This window comes from Meleagris gallopavo, chromosome 1, assembly GCF_905368555.1.
Source record: "Meleagris gallopavo chromosome 1, MGAL_WU_HG_1.1, whole genome shotgun sequence".
Taxonomy (NCBI): domain Eukaryota; kingdom Metazoa; phylum Chordata; class Aves; order Galliformes; family Phasianidae; genus Meleagris; species Meleagris gallopavo.
The window spans coordinates 172381088-172400642 of record NC_139404.1 but is presented as its reverse complement, the minus strand read 5'-3'; the positions used below and the strand labels follow the sequence as shown (position 1 = coordinate 172400642).

The 19555-nt window shown below is 36.3% G+C and overlaps 1 protein-coding gene across 6 annotated transcripts in view; it reads left to right on the top strand.

The window, feature by feature from the left end:
* The window catches only part of FRY (FRY microtubule binding protein), a 238116-nt gene that overhangs the window by 155184 nt on the left and 63377 nt on the right, over positions 1-19555 (top strand). For all 6 annotated transcript variants that reach the window (XM_085216046.1, XM_085216041.1, XM_085216042.1 and 3 more), the window contains 15 exons: positions 1200-1455; positions 2569-2751; positions 3613-3699; positions 5634-5893; positions 6212-6401; positions 7120-7244; positions 7425-7482; positions 9880-9971; positions 10147-10319; positions 12231-12391; positions 12920-13030; positions 14281-14435; positions 17072-17171; positions 17480-17651; positions 18984-19240. In XM_085216046.1, coding sequence (XP_085072172.1) covers positions 1200-1455; positions 2569-2751; positions 3613-3699; positions 5634-5893; positions 6212-6401; positions 7120-7244; positions 7425-7482; positions 9880-9971; positions 10147-10319; positions 12231-12391; positions 12920-13030; positions 14281-14435; positions 17072-17171; positions 17480-17651; positions 18984-19240 — 2380 coding nt within the window. The remainder of the gene's footprint in view (positions 1-1199; positions 1456-2568; positions 2752-3612; positions 3700-5633; positions 5894-6211; positions 6402-7119; positions 7245-7424; positions 7483-9879; positions 9972-10146; positions 10320-12230; positions 12392-12919; positions 13031-14280; positions 14436-17071; positions 17172-17479; positions 17652-18983; positions 19241-19555) is intronic.

The window sequence follows — 19555 nt, the reverse complement described above, 5'->3', positions numbered from 1 at the left end:
TCCAAATTCATATGAAAAGACACTGTTATTAAAAAATGATATTACAACATGATAGTTATTTTTAGAGTCATATTCACAGGAGGTCAAATTGCTTTCCTTTTACATAACTAAAATGTCCCTTATGCAGCTACAATGGACTGAAATTGTTCTGAGCTGCATCTCATCATAAATTCTAACTGATTGGAATTTTCTCCCCTCCATTTGTCTGGTGTGCTTTTTTTGTTTTTTTCTCCCTTGATTTCTATCCTTTTCTTTCCAATGCATCCTTATTTTCAGCTACTCTATTAAATATAGATTAAATACTTCAAAAATGAGTGCTGACACACTCCGGAAAATTATGGTCTCTTGGACAATAAAAACAAAAAATATCATAAAGTTAGTGAACCAGGAATTGCAAGACAGAGTGATCTGAATTTACTTTGTTCTGCCAGGCTACCAGCACAGATGTGGTTTGTTAAATTTTGTGTCAATGTATACAGATTTTTTGTGTTGAAAGAGAACATCAGCACAATATAAATTTAGATGGAAATGAAATTTAGAAAATGGAATCTGAAATCTTATCTTTTGAAAAGACTTTCAAGGGATGAGCTGAGTTTTTTAAAGTATGGAATGTCCTTAGCCTGTTTTTCCTAATTCCCTGTCCTAAGTTGATTAAAACATGAAGTAGTTTTTGATGGAAATGCTCTTTTTTATTTCTTTTGAAGATTTGCTTTCCATAATTGGGATTTTCTTCTTGGCTAAAAATGCATTTTAGCTGTTAGGCAACATAAGTGTTGCAATTCTTCTATTTCTAAATTGAAAGTAAGCAAATTGATAGATTATAAAATCAAGTGTTACTCTGTAAGCTTTTTGGTGTCATAATGAAGTAGAAATGGTTCACAGTACTGTAACTGACTAAAGCAAAACTGTTCTTTGTTTGGGGAGAAAGCAGAGTTGCCAAACTGTATACATACCTTTTAGGAGTGAAGCAATTCTTCTGGATCTATGAATATGTTCACGTATTACTGTAGAAAGAATAACAGTGAAAACAGTCTAAGGGTGTTAATTGTGATCAGTAATAATAAAACCATGATAGCATCATTGAAATTTACATTGGCACTGACAGTTTTCTATCAGTGTTAATTTACTGAGAAACGTGCTCGTTACCACAATAAATGCTCCTTAGATTTTCATTACCTGAGATTTACTTCTACTTACAGGCTGTCTATCCATATGGATGATGAACTTCGACACATTGCACAAAATTCTCTTCAGGGTCTACTTGTTGACTTTGTTGACTGGCGGGAGGATGTACTCTTTGGTTTTACTAATTTTCTGTTACGTGAAGTGAATGATATGCATCATACCCTTCTTGACACTTCACTAAAGTTGCTGCTACAGTTGCTCACACAATGGAAGCTTGTCATACACACTCCAGGAAAAGCTGCTGAACAGGCAAAAGCCAGATCTTCAGAGGTATGAAATGACAATTTTTGTGTCCAAGCATTTATACTAATTGAAGGCAGAAATTATGTTCCCTTGTGCTTCTGTATTTTGTGTTTCGTATTTACTCACCTGAGAAGAATTCACACCACATAGGATTTTTTAAGGTAATTAGTTCAGCAGTCTTTTGAGGACAGACATTTCCTTGTGTAATACAGCAGATGTTATTGTTGAGCAACAGGAGAGAATGCATATCAAACTGAAGTAAGCATGTCAGCAAAAGCACATCAAGTGAAATATGTCTACATAGTTGTTGCAGAAGAATATTTTCCCAGGACTGAAACTGATTAATAATGCTAGTGGGAATGTAATATTGGAAACAGTGTGAAGTGGATCTTCCTTTCCCATAGGCATTTCATTTGGTTAATCCAAAAACATCAGGTAATATGGTTGTTTCTTACAGCCTGCTATCTTCAGGTGCTACTGACATTCCTGGGAACTGAGCAGCTTTGCTCCTGCTCCTTCCATCTCCACTGTCCCTTAGATATTTTCATTGTGAGAGATGATTTTCAGACTTTTTATCACCTTACCCAGTCACTTTGGAAATTTTTTCTTTTGTGCAAGCATGATGTCTGCTTTATATTGCAGAGAATCATTATTCATAAATAATAGTAATTCAAAAATGTGAGAAAGAGAAAGTCTCTCATAGTCTTCAGTAAATACTACTGCACCTTACTGGTGGGGTCTTCTTTGGTATAAGTTTCTAGAGGCCACATATCCCTTCATAGGACTGCCTTCTACAGTATCATAGGACCTGGGGACCCTGCTGTTTGAAGTAGGAAAACTGCAAAATCCTGGCAGTGTGATTTACTCCTTCATCTTTTAGTAAAGGATGGAATAAAACAGAGAGTTGAACTGCAGTTTATAAAGAGGAGTCTAGCCAAATTAATCAGTGCTCATGCATAGGTTTTGTGGAATAAGGTATGTTAAAACAACAAAACTCAGTGCTTTCTGAATCCTACTTAGCATTTACAAGGCCTCTGCATCTCAATTCTTTATGCGTTGTAGTTAAATAGAATATTTCTAGGAGATCTAGTTTCAAAACACTATTGCTTCATTTTTTTTTCCCGTTCCATTGTTCTACAGTTGATACCAAATGGATCCAGCCACAGGATACAGACTGAAAGAAGCCCCTATTCTAACGTACTACATGCAGTTGAAGGATTTGCGCTGGTTCTGCTGTGTAGTTTCCAGGTTGCTACCCGTAAACTAGCTGTTCTAATTCTCAGAGAGATCCGTGCTTTATTCCTGGCACTTGGCCAGGCAGAGGTATGGTTTTCCTTTTCTGGAACTTGGAGTTAGTGTTTTCCAAAGCTAAAGATCAAAAGTAGTATTACTGTTACTTTAGCAGTTGCTACAGTGCAGCATGTATGCACTTAGTTTTTTTATTAACTTTTTATATGAGCTTTCCATTTCTGTTCACCTTAACATTGCAAACCTTTCTGTCGTTTGCTGGGCATGTATCCTGTACAAGAATTTGTTCAATCTGAAACTTGTACAACAACTTCGTATTTTCTCTTGACATGACGTGAATGTGCAACACAATCTTTTTTTTGGCTGAATGGATCATTTTTGTATTGTTAGCATTACATATTTGTATTGGAAATGAAACTCATTCCCTCAGCATACCATTTTACAAAAAACACAGCATAAGACACATGCAAGATTATTCACATACATTTTCCTTGTATAGTAAAGGTCTCTTAAGTCTTTTTTATGGATATAGAAGCATGGAGAGTCCTGTGTGTTGGTGGTCACAGCTTAGCAAGTATCTAAATGCCTAAGAACACAAATACATGTGTTCATAGAAAAGGAATGTTCTAATAATCAGTAAGCTAATTTTTCAGTCTTTTGATACCAGTTATATAAGATTTTCTGATATGTGCTTTTATTCAATAAGCAGTGAGCTATAGCCAGAAGTTATCTTAATTTAGAACTGAAGCATGGACTTGGTTCTGGATTTTATGAGGAAAGGACAAAATGCATGCTTCACTACCAAGGTGTTTGGTGTTTTTTTTTTTGCCATTTTAGATTCATGGCATAATTTTTAGATGGTCTGTTTCATGTACCAGAAGAATGGAAAAAAATTGGTAAGGAAAGCAGCTAATTTATGTTCTCTGTGTTATACAGGATGACGACAGGCCTATGATTGATGTCATGGATCAGTTAAGTTCTTCTATTCTTGAGAGTTTTATTCATGTGGCTGTTTCAGATTCAGTAAGTAGTACTTCACTGCTAGTAGACGTTGACATAACAAATACAAGACATGATGTACTAAGAGTACAACTGCTAGGAATTAAAGAAATCCCACAGTTTTAAGGCTCTAGCCATCTGCCCAGGAGCTCCAAAACTCCGTAATATTATGGGCATCACCTGTGTACTGCTTCTTGAAGAACCATTGAGAAAGTCTTATTTTCAATGCCATATAATGCTTGGCGTGATTGGAACTCAGTCACTGCTCTCATTGGTCTTGAAGTTCAGAAAGGGGTAAGTTGTAGCTCCCATGCATGCTCAGAAGTGCCTGTATATGCAAACCTAAACACAATATGTAGAGCATTTCACAGGTATGATGAATCCGATTTTTCTTGTGGGTTCTTGTGAGTTTATTGTATCTAACACGCTTTCCTGTGGTGCAAAGGGATGGAATCAGGCCATTGTGCAGCTGAAAACAGAAAAGGTGCAGAATCAGAAGCTGCTCAAGCAAGAGCTATTCTGATTCTGATAAACTAGGAGTTAGGAAATTGATCTGAAATGACAGCACCTGTTTTGGAGTGCTGTAGTTTCTATAGTTGAAGATTTGAGTCTTCTGCTTCAGTTCTGTGTATTAATATTACAGCAAAGCTTGTGTATTGCCAGTAAACTTTCTTTCTGACAAGTACATCCTGGATTAGTAATTTAGTGGTTATTTTTGTAACTGTGAATGGAGGATGCAGACAACTGTTCTATCCTATTTGAGGTCTGATATGTGGTTAATGAGGTTGCCAAAATACATGTGTTGAAGTTTTCATTCCAACAATGCTGTTTTCTTCAGAAAATACTAACTTGCTCTACAGAAATGGTTTGTTGATAGAATGAGAACCCTACTTGCCACTGAAGGAAGCAGGATTTAAAGTGGATTAAAACTGCTTAAATGCTTGTGAGGAAGGACTTGGGAGTCCTGATGATCAAAAAGCTGATCATGAGCCAGCAGCGTGCTCTTGCAGCCCAGCAGGCCAACTGTATCCAGGGCTACATCAAAAGAGGGTGGCCAGCCAGGAGGGGGAGGGGATTGTCCCCCTCTGCCTTTGTAAGGCCCCACTGGAGTATTGTGTCCCCCAGTACGAGCAGGATGTGAACATGGTACAGTGGGTCCAGAGGAGGGCCAGGAAGATGCTCAGATGGCTGTCGCACATCTCCTGAGAAAAAAAGTTGAGGGAGCTGGGCTTGTTTGCTTGGAGGAGAGGGAGCTCCAGGGAGACCTCAGTGCAGCCTTCCAGTACTTGGAAGGAGCTTAGAAGCGAGAGAGGGACAGATTTTTCACATGGTCTGAGTGATAGGACAAGAACGAATGACTTTAAACTATAAGAGGGGAGATTTAAGATAGATATTAGGAAGAAATTTTTTACTCAGAGGGCAGCGAGGCAGTGAAACAGGTTGCCTGGTGAGGTTGTGGATTCTCCATCCCTAAAGGCATTCAAGGCCAGGTTGGACGGTGCCCTGAGGAGCCTGAGCTAGTGGGTGGCAACCCTGCCTATGTCAGGGGTTTGGACCTAGATGATCTTTAAGGTCCCTCCAATTTAAGCCATTCTCTGATTCTGTGATTCTATGATAACACATATTCAAATACCCTTCTGAATTCCGAAGAATATTTACTAATGGCACTGGTATTTATCAGACCATCATTGCATGGTGGAGTCTTAATCATGCCTGAGGCCCTGTCTGGCTGTTCAGATGATGAACATAAGGACAGTCTATACTTGTTAAAGACTGCAGCCTAATACAAGAGACTCCTGAGCTAGAAGCATTTATGCTGACTAGAAGCATAAAAATGTTAATCTAAAAAATCTGACAGAAGTTGGCCAAGGAGCTGGAAAATAAAGACAAATACTGAGGTGGAACATGGCCAGAAATAAATTAATTTGGCTGTGATTTTTTTTTTTTTCTCTTCACAGACAACAATCCCTTTAACACACAATGTGGATTTGCAATGGCTGGTGGAATGGAATGCAGTCTTAGTAAATAGCCATTACGATGTGAAAAGTCCTTCCCATGTCTGGATATTTGCACAGTCTGTTAAAGACCCATGGGTTCTCTGCCTCTTCAGTTTTCTTAGGCAGGAGAATTTACCAAAACATTGTCCTACTGCTCTCAGCTATGCTTGGCCCTACGCTTTCACTAGGCTACAGCTGATAATGCCTCTTGTGGATCCAAAGTAAGTGGCATGTAGCTTTCATTTCTATAAGTTTGTGTGATTTTAATACAAGCTGTGTTAGTCTCATATTTCAGAGTTGGTGTCTAAGACCTGTGGAGTTGCTACCCAAATATTCAGTTTTGAGTTACATAATTGCAGCTTGTAATGTGGAAAACTCTAGTTTTCTACCTTCCTTGATTTTTGCACATATGATATGGTGTCCTGATGAGCAGTAAGTGATGGCTGCACATGTTCTATTCTCTTTTAATATATGTCAAGACATTGTGTACTTAAGACAGAGAAATGATTTTAATAATTTCATTCATTTTTAAATTCTAGTATTCCAGTCAACGCAAAGAAAACAAGTACAGCAAGCAGTGGAGACAACTATGTTACTTTATGGCGAAACTATCTCATTCTCTGTTTTGGAGTAGCAAAACCCAGTATTATGAGCCCAGGACACTTGCGTGCTTCAACACCGGAGATCATGGCTACCACTCCTGATGGAACAGTGAACTACGATAATAAGGTGATGCACCTTGCTTCAAACAAATCATTCGGTATCTGCATGTAAAATAATGCTGGTGAAAGTACATCCTGATGAAAGATATTTCACTTGGGAGAGTGTTTTGATCTATGCAAGCTGGTTAAGGCATGTAATTATTAAATTTAAATTTAGCATGAGGTGACAAAAATATTTGGCAAAAGCTTTGGCATTTTCACAATATTACTTTTTTTTTTCTGAATTCTGGGTGATGTATATTCAAAGCACAGACATTTTGTATGACGTGTTAAAGTTAACTTGTCGTTCCCTTTCTTTACTTGTAAAGGACTCCCATAAATCTATAGCATTATAAAGAGATTAAGAGAAGTTCCTGAATACACATTGTATGCCTGCTGGACATGAAGGAGTATTGAAATATTGTTTTAAGTAGTGGCTCCTGAGAGAAGCTGTAGCACTATAAATGCAATTACTGGAATATTTTAATGAAATAACAAATTAAATAAATTACTATAATCTGAATGAAGGTAAAGTGATTTCTCAAATCTATTTATTTGCTAGGCCTTATTGAGATGACTGTGGTGTATAGACATTCAGTTAGGCTGTGTATTAATATCCATAATAGTAACATCATTTCAACATGTTTTAAACTACATATTGATTCTTAGTGCTATCTTCTTTAATGTATTTACTCAGTATTCACATCCTGGCTATGAAGTGTCAATCATTTCTTAATATATTTTAGGCTATTGGAACTCCATCTGTTGGAGTCTTACTAAAGCAGCTAGTGCCTTTGATGAGACTTGAAAGCATAGAAATAACAGAATCACTTGTACTTGGATTTGGAAGAACAAATTCCCTTGTTTTCAGGTACTTCCCCATTTCTTATATTCTCAATTTTTTACTTCTGATTCAAATGTGTTGCTTTTGTTGTAATTTTTGATGTAATTTTTGTTTTGCAATTTAAGATTAGTTTATATGTAATCAGTAAAATGATGCTTGTCAGAGAAGACTGGATTGTATTTACCTTTTTTTTTTTCCTTAATTCAGGGAATTAGTAGAAGAACTTCACCCACTGATGAAAGAAGCCCTAGAAAGAAGACCAGAGGTCAGTTGAAGAAATTAAATGTAGCAATTTGTTTAAATTGCAAAATGAATTTAAAAATAGTAAATTTTTTGTCTTTGAAAAACAAAGATCCCCAGATAAGCTCTGTGTGCAAGAAACAGTAGTTGTATATAAGAACTTAAATACCGCTTAAATGATTGCATTAAATCTTAGTTTAATTTAAATTTGATCAGTGACACAGAATGTACAGGCACAAGCCCCAGAAGCCACCACACACAGTCCTCTCATCTTCCCCAACTGGTTTTGCCATGCTTCCCCTCATTCACTATCTCAAGGTCATGCTACAAAAGCAGTGCTTTGGCTGTAGTGTCGCCCTCATGTTACAGCAGGCAGTTTGTAGAAAACTAGCAGTGACCGAGAGAGGTATTGCATAAGTCCTGCTAGGCAGCATGGGCATAGCTAGACTTCTTGGAGTCTTTGGGAGCAGTGTGAATATGAGGCCATCTGTACCACTTGACTTTGGGGCATTGAGCAGTTCTTGTCTGTGTTCAGCAGTGTAGACATAGCCGTTGTGTCCATGCAGTTCTGCTGAATACAGAGAGCAATGTATTGATAGCGTTCTCTGCCCAGGCTAGTTTACCTGGTTCTCCAGCAGTTTCATGCTGTGTATTCACTGTACTGTTCTCCACAGCAGCATCATTAAATTTCCCTCATGGTGACTTGACATGCTATCCCTGCCTGCCAAGTCATGGTCTTTAGTGCAGAAGCCACACAGAGAATAGTGAACAGAAAGAACATAAATCATGAATAGGCAGACGATCTCAACTGTTCCCAATATTGTAATAAACAGCAACAAAAAAGTCACTCTGCAGGAACTTAATTTATGTTAAGTTTTACGTGGACTGTTCTTAATAACTCTGTCTGGCAAACATTAACTACTATTTCCACTTTGCATGGAAATTTCAGTAAGAGATAGATATATGAGAAGAAGAGACCAGAGAGAAGAGTGTGAATTCCCATCTTTGTCCTGATACAAATTAGGCCACCTTCCAATAAGCACTGCCACTGGTAAACCCAAGGGTGATTGAATGGGTCAGGTAGCAATAGAGAACGTGGCAGGCCTCCATGTGAGCAGGCAGCTATCCAACACACCAGAAAGAGCTATTTTGAACAGGCATATGCCACAGAAAGAGAATTATCAGTACAGCCAATAATTTCAGGGGTAAACCAGTATGGACTGTACACAAGATCCCCCATGTGGGCACTGCAGCTGAGCTTGCCAAGGGGCGGTGTTACAGCACTGGCTCTGATGCTGGTGCAGGAGACAGCTGTGCATGTTCAATACTGCATTATAAAAAAGAGACATTTTTCTCTCCGTGTATGCTTCCCAGAACCCTTAAAGCATAAAAGGAGCAAATCAGGCCTTCAAGTAGGACAAATCAAATGGCATAATGATTTGAATAAAACCTTTGGCTAAACTGCTGCTGGCTGCCAGTCCTGAGTCAGACTAAGCAGGCAAAGTGTCACTTTCTTTTCCTAAGCATCTGCTACTGGCCATCAGCAAGGCCAGAGTATGAGGTGAGATAAGCCTTTGATCTGATTCAGTATTGCTGTTCATACATTGTGAAGAGGAAAATTTGAGCTTTCTCTGAGCTTTTCTTGACCAAGCAGCAAATTTCTTTGAGGGCAAAAGCAGCTTTTTGACCTTCTCAGGATTTTTCCTTTGTGAGAATGCAAGATAGAAGGAAACAAGTCATTTTAGCCCTTCAGCAAGGAACAGTCCTTGAGTGCTTTCAAAGCAAAAGATGTCATAGAAAAGACAGCTTTCTAGAAGATAGTGAGATACAGTGAACTAGTTAACAACAGTACTGTTCTACTGAAAGTGTATGTTAACTGTGTACAGCCAACATATCCAAGTTCAGTGTACAGGAGTGTTGTCTGCAAGGTGCTAACTTGAATATGAGTGATAATGTAGCTGCAGCATTACCAATTTCAAGAATGATTAACCAGTAAAATATTAGAATTCTGAGGTTGGAACTATCTGATCTTTCACTTCACAATGTGTCTAGTGTACAAAGTAGATGGTTAAGGCTAACGTGAATGTCCATGCTATCTGGTGATAGCATGGGAACCTTGAATTTTATTTTTTTCTCCAGTATTTCATGTTTTCATTTCCATGTGTTCAGTGAGAACTAAGGTACCTATTAACAGTTTCTTCAAGAATAGTTGTAAAGATAAAAATGTGTTGATAATTAATTCTGTATTGACTTATAAGTCAGTATAAGTCAGTGTCACTAAAATATCCAAAAGCAGTCAAGCTCCACCTGAAGAAAATGCTTTAACCAGATTTTTTAGATCTCCACTGTGCAGACAATTACTAGTTTTTCATATATACATTTATGCATATAAAAATGACTGTTTTTTTTTTTAAACTCCAAGAACAAGAAACGTCGGGAACGCCGAGATCTACTAAGACTGCAGTTACTGCGAATTTTTGAACTACTTGCTGATGCTGGTGTTATAAGTGATAGGTAGGACTATCATGCTCTTTATGTGAAATAATTTTCAGTGTTTACAACACTTGAGTTAATGTGTTCTTTGAAGAACTGTGCAATAGACTGGGAAGGATTTTTATGTGTTTCTTGAAGAGCCTGCAATATATATACAATGTTATTGTATTTAATGCACAACTTTTCTTTGTGCTAGCACAAATGGAGCCTTAGAAAGAGATACATTAGCCCTTGGAGCCTTGTTCTTAGAGTATGTTGATCTGACTCGCATGCTTCTGGAAGCTGAAAATGATAAAGAAGTTGAAATCCTAAAGGATATGAGAGCACATTTCAGTGCAATGATTGCCAACTTGATTCAGTGTGTTCCAGGTATGGTGCTGAATTGTCTTTATGCATTATGAAATTGCATCTAATGTATCTAATGTATCTATTGCAAAAGTCATTTATTTTTTCTTCTTTTCTGTTTGCCACTGGTTGTTAATTGTCATATTGCAGATGTGAAGGGAAATGTGGAACAGAAGTTCAGATATCTGTGATGTGTCAGACAAAAAAATAGTAAAACATATCAAAGCTTGTAATAGTCATACATAAGGACCTTCTCTTTAAAAACCCAGCTAAGAAATTATCTGTGACCTTCTGGGACTTTTTAATGTAAGGCTTTGTATGCCTCCCCCTGACTTTATTACCACTCTTTATAAACTCAGGCAGGCCTTTAAAAATGTGGGAGGAGCAGAAAATGTACACTATTACATGCAGAGAAAATCCTGCCCAAGGTGTGTTTACCATGCTATCTGACTGTAGTTGTGTATCAAAGATTTCTGATGGATTTCATACCCTTTAAAAATGAAAAGATCAGAAGTGTAATGTAATTCAGTTAGCAAAAAAATTCAAGAAAGAGCATACTTTAAAAACCATGTAATTACTGAAAGATAATGTCTGGGACTTAATCTATGTATGTCTACAATCTCCAGTTTATGTATGACAAGACATAAAAGCATTTGTCACAATGAATACAAAGGAATTTAAAAGAGTGTAATAAGAGATTACATAATAAACAAGTGCTTTAATGTAAGCTTCAAGAAAGCAAATGTGATCAAAGTCATATAGTTGCATTCAGATAAAACACACAAAAAATGTACAGTAACTGAACAACATAAGAAAAAAAATGACAATCTTGCTCTTCTCATTTAAGTAAAAAGATTCCCTTTCGAGCTGAGTAATGTCAAGTTTTTAGCTGCTACTAACAAATGAAATACTGAATTTCTTTCCTCTATTCCTTTTTGAATTATGCTCAGTATAAATGCAGGATTTCTTTAGTCGTTGCCAATATTAGTAACCACTAGTAATTGCAAAGGTGTTCTTTGCATTTATTCTCTCATTTTACAAGGCATGTGACAAAACAACTGCATGATTTATGAATTTTACATGATTAAACTGCATGTTTTGAGAGAATGCAATAATAACTGATTCATTTCAATATAGTATGTAATTTTATTAAGAGATACATTTTCCATTAATATGACAGCTTTAAAATATGTCAGTAACTACTGAAGCAATAACATGTAACTCCTAGCAAGCAAATGTTTATTGTGTCATCATTTGTCATTTTTAATCATTGTTCATATTGATTTGTGTTAGTATTGTGTAGCTAGGCACTGTCTAGCTTCCAGCATGGTTTATAGGTGAAAAATAATTGCCAAGTAGAATTTCCTGTTCTCTTCAGTGGACATTCTTACACTTCATCTATCGTGTTTTGCTTTGGGGGACTAAAGCTGTTCTCTAAAACATGTTCTTACCATTTTTTAAACCTTCCATGGTTAAGAATTAATCATTTTTCATTTGCTCGAGTAATTCAGCTCTGTGGGAAGTATACCATGCTTTTGTCATAAATGAACTGGTATCAAGCTTCTTTCCTTTCTTGTCCCTATCTATTACTGTATTAGAATAAGAGCTTGCATTCTCAGAATTGGAAGAAAACAAGTAAATAGCTGCCACTAAAGGAATGAAAGAGGCCGTGAAAAGACCGATTGTGAAATTAATTTCTTCTGTGGTGTTTCTAAAGCCAGTTGGACATGTTAGTATAAATATACATAAATTAGGATGTATCTAATTCACTGTTAGATTTGAAAAAGGAACTTAGATACTTTGAATTAGAGGGCACACTGAACATTAGAGGAAAATTCCTTTTGTAGAAATTTGAAATTCATGTTATCATCTCTGCCTCATTAATGCTTATTTAAAATTAACAAATCATAACTATTTCTGTTTCTATTCACTTAGTTCACCACAGGAGATTTCTTTTCCCTCAGCAGAGCTTGAGACATCACCTTTTCATCTTATTCAGCCAGTGGGCAGGACCTTTCAGTATTATGTTCACACCCCTGGACCGTTACAGTGATAGAAATCATCAGATTACAAGATACCAATACTGTGCATTAAAGGTACTAAAGTTTTACTGTCAAAATCCATAATTTCAATTTTCCAATCAAAATACAAGTAATTGTGGGATTTATTTCCTTCTATTTAGCAGCATTTTGAATTGTCATACTTGATGCTTACTTTTATATTAGTATATATATATATACAGTGGAATCATTGGATTTAACAGTAATGCAGTGTTCTCTTTGTGGACACTTTTCAAGGCTAATTATTTTGAAAAAGAAAATGCATTTTAAAATTTTATTTAACTTAACTGTTCATTAACAGGTTATCAGATTCACTGGGAGGATTAGATCCTGAAATTAAATATGCTGTCAGTTCAGTATCATACGTGCATGTCCAAAATGTCTGTAGCAATCTGTCAACGTCAACTGTGACCATTTTCACCACACAGTTCCCTCAAAAGAAAAAACAAATGGCATCCTGGTTAGCCTGAATCTGGGCCGAAATAATTCTCAGAGATTTATTAATGTCAATTTTTTTTTTTACTTTTATTTTTTTTCATAACTAATGTCCCTTGCTTTTTTTAGGCCATGTCAGCAGTGCTCTGCTGTGGACCAGTATTTGACAATGTTGGTCTTTCCCCTGATGGATATCTATACAAGTGGCTTGATAACATTCTCGCTTGTCAAGATTTACGTGTAAGTACTAACCAAATGCAGCACTGATGAATAATTTTAATCTCTGTACTACACAAGTAAAGAGTCTATTACTGTAAGAACTATGATTGTATAAATTCTATTTTGATCGGTAGACGGTAGCTTCATGCAGTGTTCTAATACAAATGTGCAGTTAATATAAAAAGTATTTTAACAGAAAATGTTATTTCTTAGCATATAATGTATGTATGCTAAGCTAATATATGCTATTAGGTAAGCAATAACCTAAAAAATTGTGGCTCATGGCTACTTGCAGCAAAAACTTACATTTTTCATCTGCAGATAAAGATTAAAAATGGCATGAGCTCAAAAATATTTGTATTTCTATTTGTGCTTCCACCCACCCTCTTCAAGTTTCTGTGGAATGAGAATGTAAAATCTCTTTCTGTTCAGTGACACAGATGTTGGTGAAACATATCTGAGTGAAAGTAAGTAGATAGACCTTTAAAAAAAATCAAGAGGATAAATGATTCAAGTGAGGAAATAAAGGTATATATATTTTTTTAAGAACATGCAGTAAATTATTTTTGCCATTTTCTCATCTGTTTCTGTGAAGATGAGTTTCTCTGTTTACCTTGTAACTATCCAGTGATATTTCAGTTTTTATAGCTGATGAGCTCATCTCTTTGAATAAGACTCGAAATCAAAGGAGTGGATTGGTGACTTTCATTAAGTGGAGAATCACAGTCTTTCCCTTTGTGATGTCTCAGCCTTTGACCCCCTATTGTCCCTAAAAGCCTTGTACCAAAACAGATAATGCATACCAGTGTAAAAAAAGTATAAAAAAAGAAAAAGAAAGGAGGCAGCAAAGCCCTTAAGCTATATGCTGTAGAAATGATAATTGATTCGGAAAAAAATGGAACAGATCAGAAACATTAAGACAAATTGGAAGTACGTAGAAATAACTACTGAGAGGATCTTTCCTAAATTGGATAAAACAATTTAGAAATATTGTTGGAGATGGAGCGATAAGTATTTATAAAGATGATACATATAATTGAAATTTTTATGGATGTGGGAGTAGAATACCCAGCAGAAGATTTTACTTTTTTGACTTGAAAACTGAGCCACATTTCATCTGCGCTATCCCCAGTATAAATTCATGATAAATTTTCTCATTTCTTTTTACTTGAATACTACATTTTCTCTTTGTTCTGCTTATGTTGCTCTAAAACTTCTAGATATCATTTTTATTTCACCAGTTATGTTTTGATGTGCATTTATATTCTCAGGTTCACCAACTAGGATGTGAAGTTGTAGTCCTGTTGTTGGAATTGAATCCTGATCAAATTAATCTCTTCAACTGGGCTATAGATAGATGTTATACTGGATCCTACCAGCTTGCCTCTGGATGTTTCAAAGCAATTGCAACTGTGTGTGGAAGCAGGTACTCATTAATTTCTAATTACATGTACACAATACGTTACAGCAGACCTATAAAATCAGGTTTGCTATTTCTAAAACAGAATGTCTGGTCATATGCTGTGTATTCCCACTCTTTGCTAGTATAAGCAAATTTAATTGATCTCCAGAATGAAAAATAATGTTTTACTGGTAAATCTGTTTCACGTTGGTTGCTCTTCTGGTTTGTTTTGTGTGAAGGACTAAGAAGGAAAACAGAGGTTTGAGTGAAGGGATAAAGAAGAAATATACATGGGCAAAATGGACAAAATGGACAAAATGACCAAATATATCTTGAAGAGTGGGGAAACTGGCTGTAGTATTCCTGCCAAAATGCCTAAAGTCATGTGTAGCCAACTGGCATCTTCTCCTAGACATCCGCTGAAAAAGTCATTTCTGTGAAATTTGCTGCTTATGGAAGAAAGGGTCTCATTATGAGTTTTGGCATAGTGTGCCGTGCTGGCTTTGCAGATGCGCTCATTTCACACTTGTAACAGTGCAGGCAGGATCCTTTCCAGAATGCTGCTGATCAGACTTCACTGAATTGGAAGTTCAGCTTGTGTTATAAAGAATTGTAAGTCACACAGAGTGGCTTGGGTTGGAAGGAACCTCAAGGATCATGAATCTCCAACCCCCCTGCTACAGGCATGGCCACCAACCTCCCCATTTAATACTCGACCAGGCTGCCCAGGGCCCCATCCAATCTGCCCTTGAACACCTCCAGGGACGGGGCATCCACAACCTCTCTGGGCAGCCTGTTCCAGCACCTCGCCACTCTCATAGGAAAGAACGTCCTCCTGACATCCAACCTGAATCTTCCCTCCCTCAACTTCAAACCATTTCCCCTTGTCCTGCTGTTATCCACCCTTGTTAAAGAGTTGACTCCCATCCCATTTGTAGACTCTCTCCAAGTACTGGAAAGCTGCCAGTGAGGTCACTCCGCAGCCTTCTCTTCTACAGGCTGAACAAACCCAGCTCCCTCAGACTGTCTTCATAAGAGAGATGCTCCAGCACTCTGGTCATCATCCCTATACATTGTATTGTCTCAAACAGCTCTTGTTTTATTGTTTTATTTACATGATCCTGGAAACAAGCTGATGTTGCTGTCAGAAGTTACTGCTGTTGTATACGCATTTGAAATCTGTGCCAGTTTTTAGTATTTTCATCAGAAAGATACATAATATCTACAACATTGTAATTTGCAGTATGGACCTCATTTCAAAAGATTTTGCATGGTATTTTCATTTACTTTATTTAAAAAAAGTCTAAGTATTATTAGCTTGAGAATAATTACCTTGTTCTTTTTCTAACTTGCTTTAATTTCATTTGGTTACCTGTTGCTTTTCTGTGGTCTGATATCACTGCTGCTAATACAAAACAAGCACGAGCGAGCTGCAAGTTGCAAATACAGAACAGCACTTTGTCTCCCGATTTTGTAATTTTTTTAAAGCTTTTCAAGACCTCTACAAGAAGTAAAAAATAATCTGACAAGATGTATGATCAGCTGATTTCAACAGAGAAATATGTGAGGTATAGGAAATCAAAACAAGACAAGTATTTTAGAATTCATTTTATGTTGTTCTTAAAGGAACAACCAAACTATATTTTTTATTATACTGAGATTTCAAAAATATGAATTGAATTTTGTGTTTGCAATTTCTAAGATGCTTTTTTTGTGTTACAAATGAATAAATCACTTCTTCAGCCAGGCTTCTCTCTTCAGATTGTGCTACCAGTGCCACTTTGTCCTAAAAACTAATCATTCCCATATCTACAGTGACAATTGAGTGTGATCTGCATAATCTTTGAAGGGAAAGTCTGATTATGAAGTTGAGGATTTTTGTTAATACTTGAACCTTGGTCTGTTTTTCTTCTGACATCCGTTTTGTTCGCTTAGAGACAACACGGTTGAAACTGGTTGTAAAATGAGCATTATCTCATTTTTTATGTCTATTTTTCTACAAAGAACAAAATGCTCAGCGGCTTTCAGTTTATGGCCTCACGTACATTGCTTCTATTGTGATAATATACATAGCATGTTCTGGAAGCCACCCTGTTGTGAACAATTATGAAGGTATATTCTCTTAATATATTTACCATTACAATAAATGTTGATTTAGTGGGCTTTCTGAAGCAGTTTATGTTTCTACTCTTTGAATACAAGTTTGTTAGAATTCCTAATATGTTTGAATGTACAAATTGATGATAGTGTCTTCTTCAAAGAGATTATTGTAATTGCAGCTTGCTTTAGTGAGTACTTTATCCTTGAAAATTTCTGTGTTGGCCATCTCCTTTCCTCTTCTAGAAACAGTTTATATTATAATTTAAGGTGAATTGACAGCTGTAGAAATAGGTATTGCATTTTTCTCTGTGGGTAACTCAGTGCATTCCTAAGCATTAGTCTAAGGTAATTATAACTAATCCCTTCTTTCTTCCAGTTCACCAGATGGCCCTTTGATCAAACAGCATGTGTTCATAAGAACTCCCTTTCCCATATTCTGGTGATAGAACAGAAGAAAGGAAGATGACATTCTCATTAAGCCATATTATACACTAAATCAGAGTGAATATAATCTGCATTCCTCACCAACATTCATGAAAATCTGCTGTTTATTCTTCTAGGAACTATCCTTTTGATATTGTGACGCTTTTAAACTTGGTGCTGTTCAAGGCTTCTGACACCAACAGAGAGATTTATGAAATTTCCATGCAACTTATGCAGGCATGTATCAGCTGCTTTTTTACAAAACAACCAAATGTGTGTGTCCTACTGTCTTTTTTTTAAATGCTTGTGTGTGCTTCTTAAAAAGTACTGTTTATTTGCTTTCTAGCTTTGTTTTGAAAATAAAAAAAATTCATTTTATCTTGACTTTAGATATTCTTGGGAATATTTATATAAAAATTAATGGAGAAAGATAGGATCTTTCAAATTTGGAGCATGTGGGTCATTCTGTGACATATTGAAGTTCTGACATTTTTTGAGTCAATGAAATTAATTTTCTCATTATGATTTTTTTTTCTCTTTCATAGATTCTTGAATCAAAACTTTTTGTTTATTCAAAAAAGGTAGCTGAGCAAAGGCCAGGCAGTATTTTGTATGGTACACATGGTCCATTACCACCTCTCTATAGTGTCTCACTTGCTCTTCTTTCACATGAACTAGCAAGGATGTATCCTGAACTTACCCTTCCGCTTTTTTCAGGTAACTGTATCTGTTTTACTTGATATCTTCCTTACATTTTTGAAAAAATAGTAGTCTACTGAGTTATTTCCATCTATGAATGGCAATTCTGTTTATAGATTTAGGTTGCCCTGGTTTTGATCTGTTTCAGGTAAAATCAAATTTAGCAATATAACATATATTTCCTAGAGGTAATTATATAAGGTACAGAATATTTGAACACCTCAGTTGGGAGTTTCTGTTCCACTTGTGTCACCTTAGGCTAGCTTTGAGATTACAAGAGCAGAAGATAAGTTAAAATGACATTGGCAAACTCTACAGTAATGGGTTCTTCTGTTAAGCACAGTGGCTCTTGGCCTAGATTTGTTTATATAGATGATAGTTGTGAAGATAGAATTCTTCACTCCATATGCACATGACTTAAACATGAAGATTGTTTGCCTGTGTCCAAATAACATTTACCAAATATTCAAATTATTCTGAAAGAATAATTTATAATATCTTCACCTTTGCCACATCTGTAAGTCTTTATTATCATTTTAATTTTATCAGAAAAACATTGTGTCAGGGTTATTGAGAAAAACGTTGAAGAATCAGATCTGTTTGAATCCATCTGATGTGTTGCTCTAGTTTTTAAATACCAGAATGCAATGTCTGTACATCACACAATACACAGCAGAGCCCCTTTCTATACATCTAGATTCTAGTTTATGTCTTATGATTTTTTTTAAAAAAGACAGAAAATCTTATCACAGATTTCCCAAATCCCTTTTCCTTACAGTGCCAGTTCTGTAAACTATGTATGACACTTTATGCAGCACTCAGGGTGGCAACCACCTTTGAGTTTTACAGGCCTCCGCACAGGAAATAAGACTATAGCAAGATGTTTTTGTAAACTCCATATAATAAGTGCCCTGTAATTTAAACTATAGCTTAGACAAATGAATTGTAATGGGACGCTGTAATTCTGCAGAACACAGCTGTATGCTTTTCTGTAATTCCCCCAAAACTCTTGAAATTCTAGAATAGCAGCCAATTATCCTCTTTCCTCTTTGCAGACATATTTCACTTAATATATGATGTGACATGATAGCATTGTAACAGGTAGTAACTTTCTATATCCAAACTATGGTAGCCCAAAATGTTTTAGAACTACATTAGTTATTTTAGACAAAAGACTTGAACAATTTCTTTGTTATTTTCTCTTCTTGAAGTACATGCTTTTGTATGCTTCTGGTTTGCAAGGTTAAAACCATCAGGTGATGTAATGCACATCAGGAATCTGATTTGAGTAGTGTATGTGAGGTTTTCTTCATAAGCTAACGTCATACTTTTCAACTTACACTGTTTTAGAGGTAAGCCAGCGATTTCCAACAACACATCCAAATGGAAGACAAATTATGCTTACTTATCTGCTGCCATGGCTTCATAATATTGAACTTGTAGACAACAGGCTGCTTCTCCCTGGTTCAAGCCCTACTACTCCAGAAGATGAACTAAAGGACAAGGATGGGGAAGTTTCGGTCACAAGTGGACTTAAAGGCAATGGCTGGGGCTCTCCTGAGGCCACCTCGTTGGTTCTTAATAATCTCATGTATATGACAGCAAAGGTAAAATAAATAAATAAATACCTATATAAACAAGACCATAAAGCAATTTCCAAAATATTCAAACCTTAATTTTGTATGCAAAACATGCCTACTTGCCTCCGATAGCAAAAATTTTGCACTGCAACTATCTGTACTAGTCTGACACACACGTTTCTTGATAATGAGATGAGAACACACGCATCCGTACTTCATTGCAGTTGGCTCAGGATTTCTTCTTTGCCCCATGTTGAGGCCTTGTCACTAAGCCAGCACTCTTGTTTTGTGTGCCTGAAGTAATACAGGGGCTGTACCACCAGAACAGTTTTTGGTATTTGC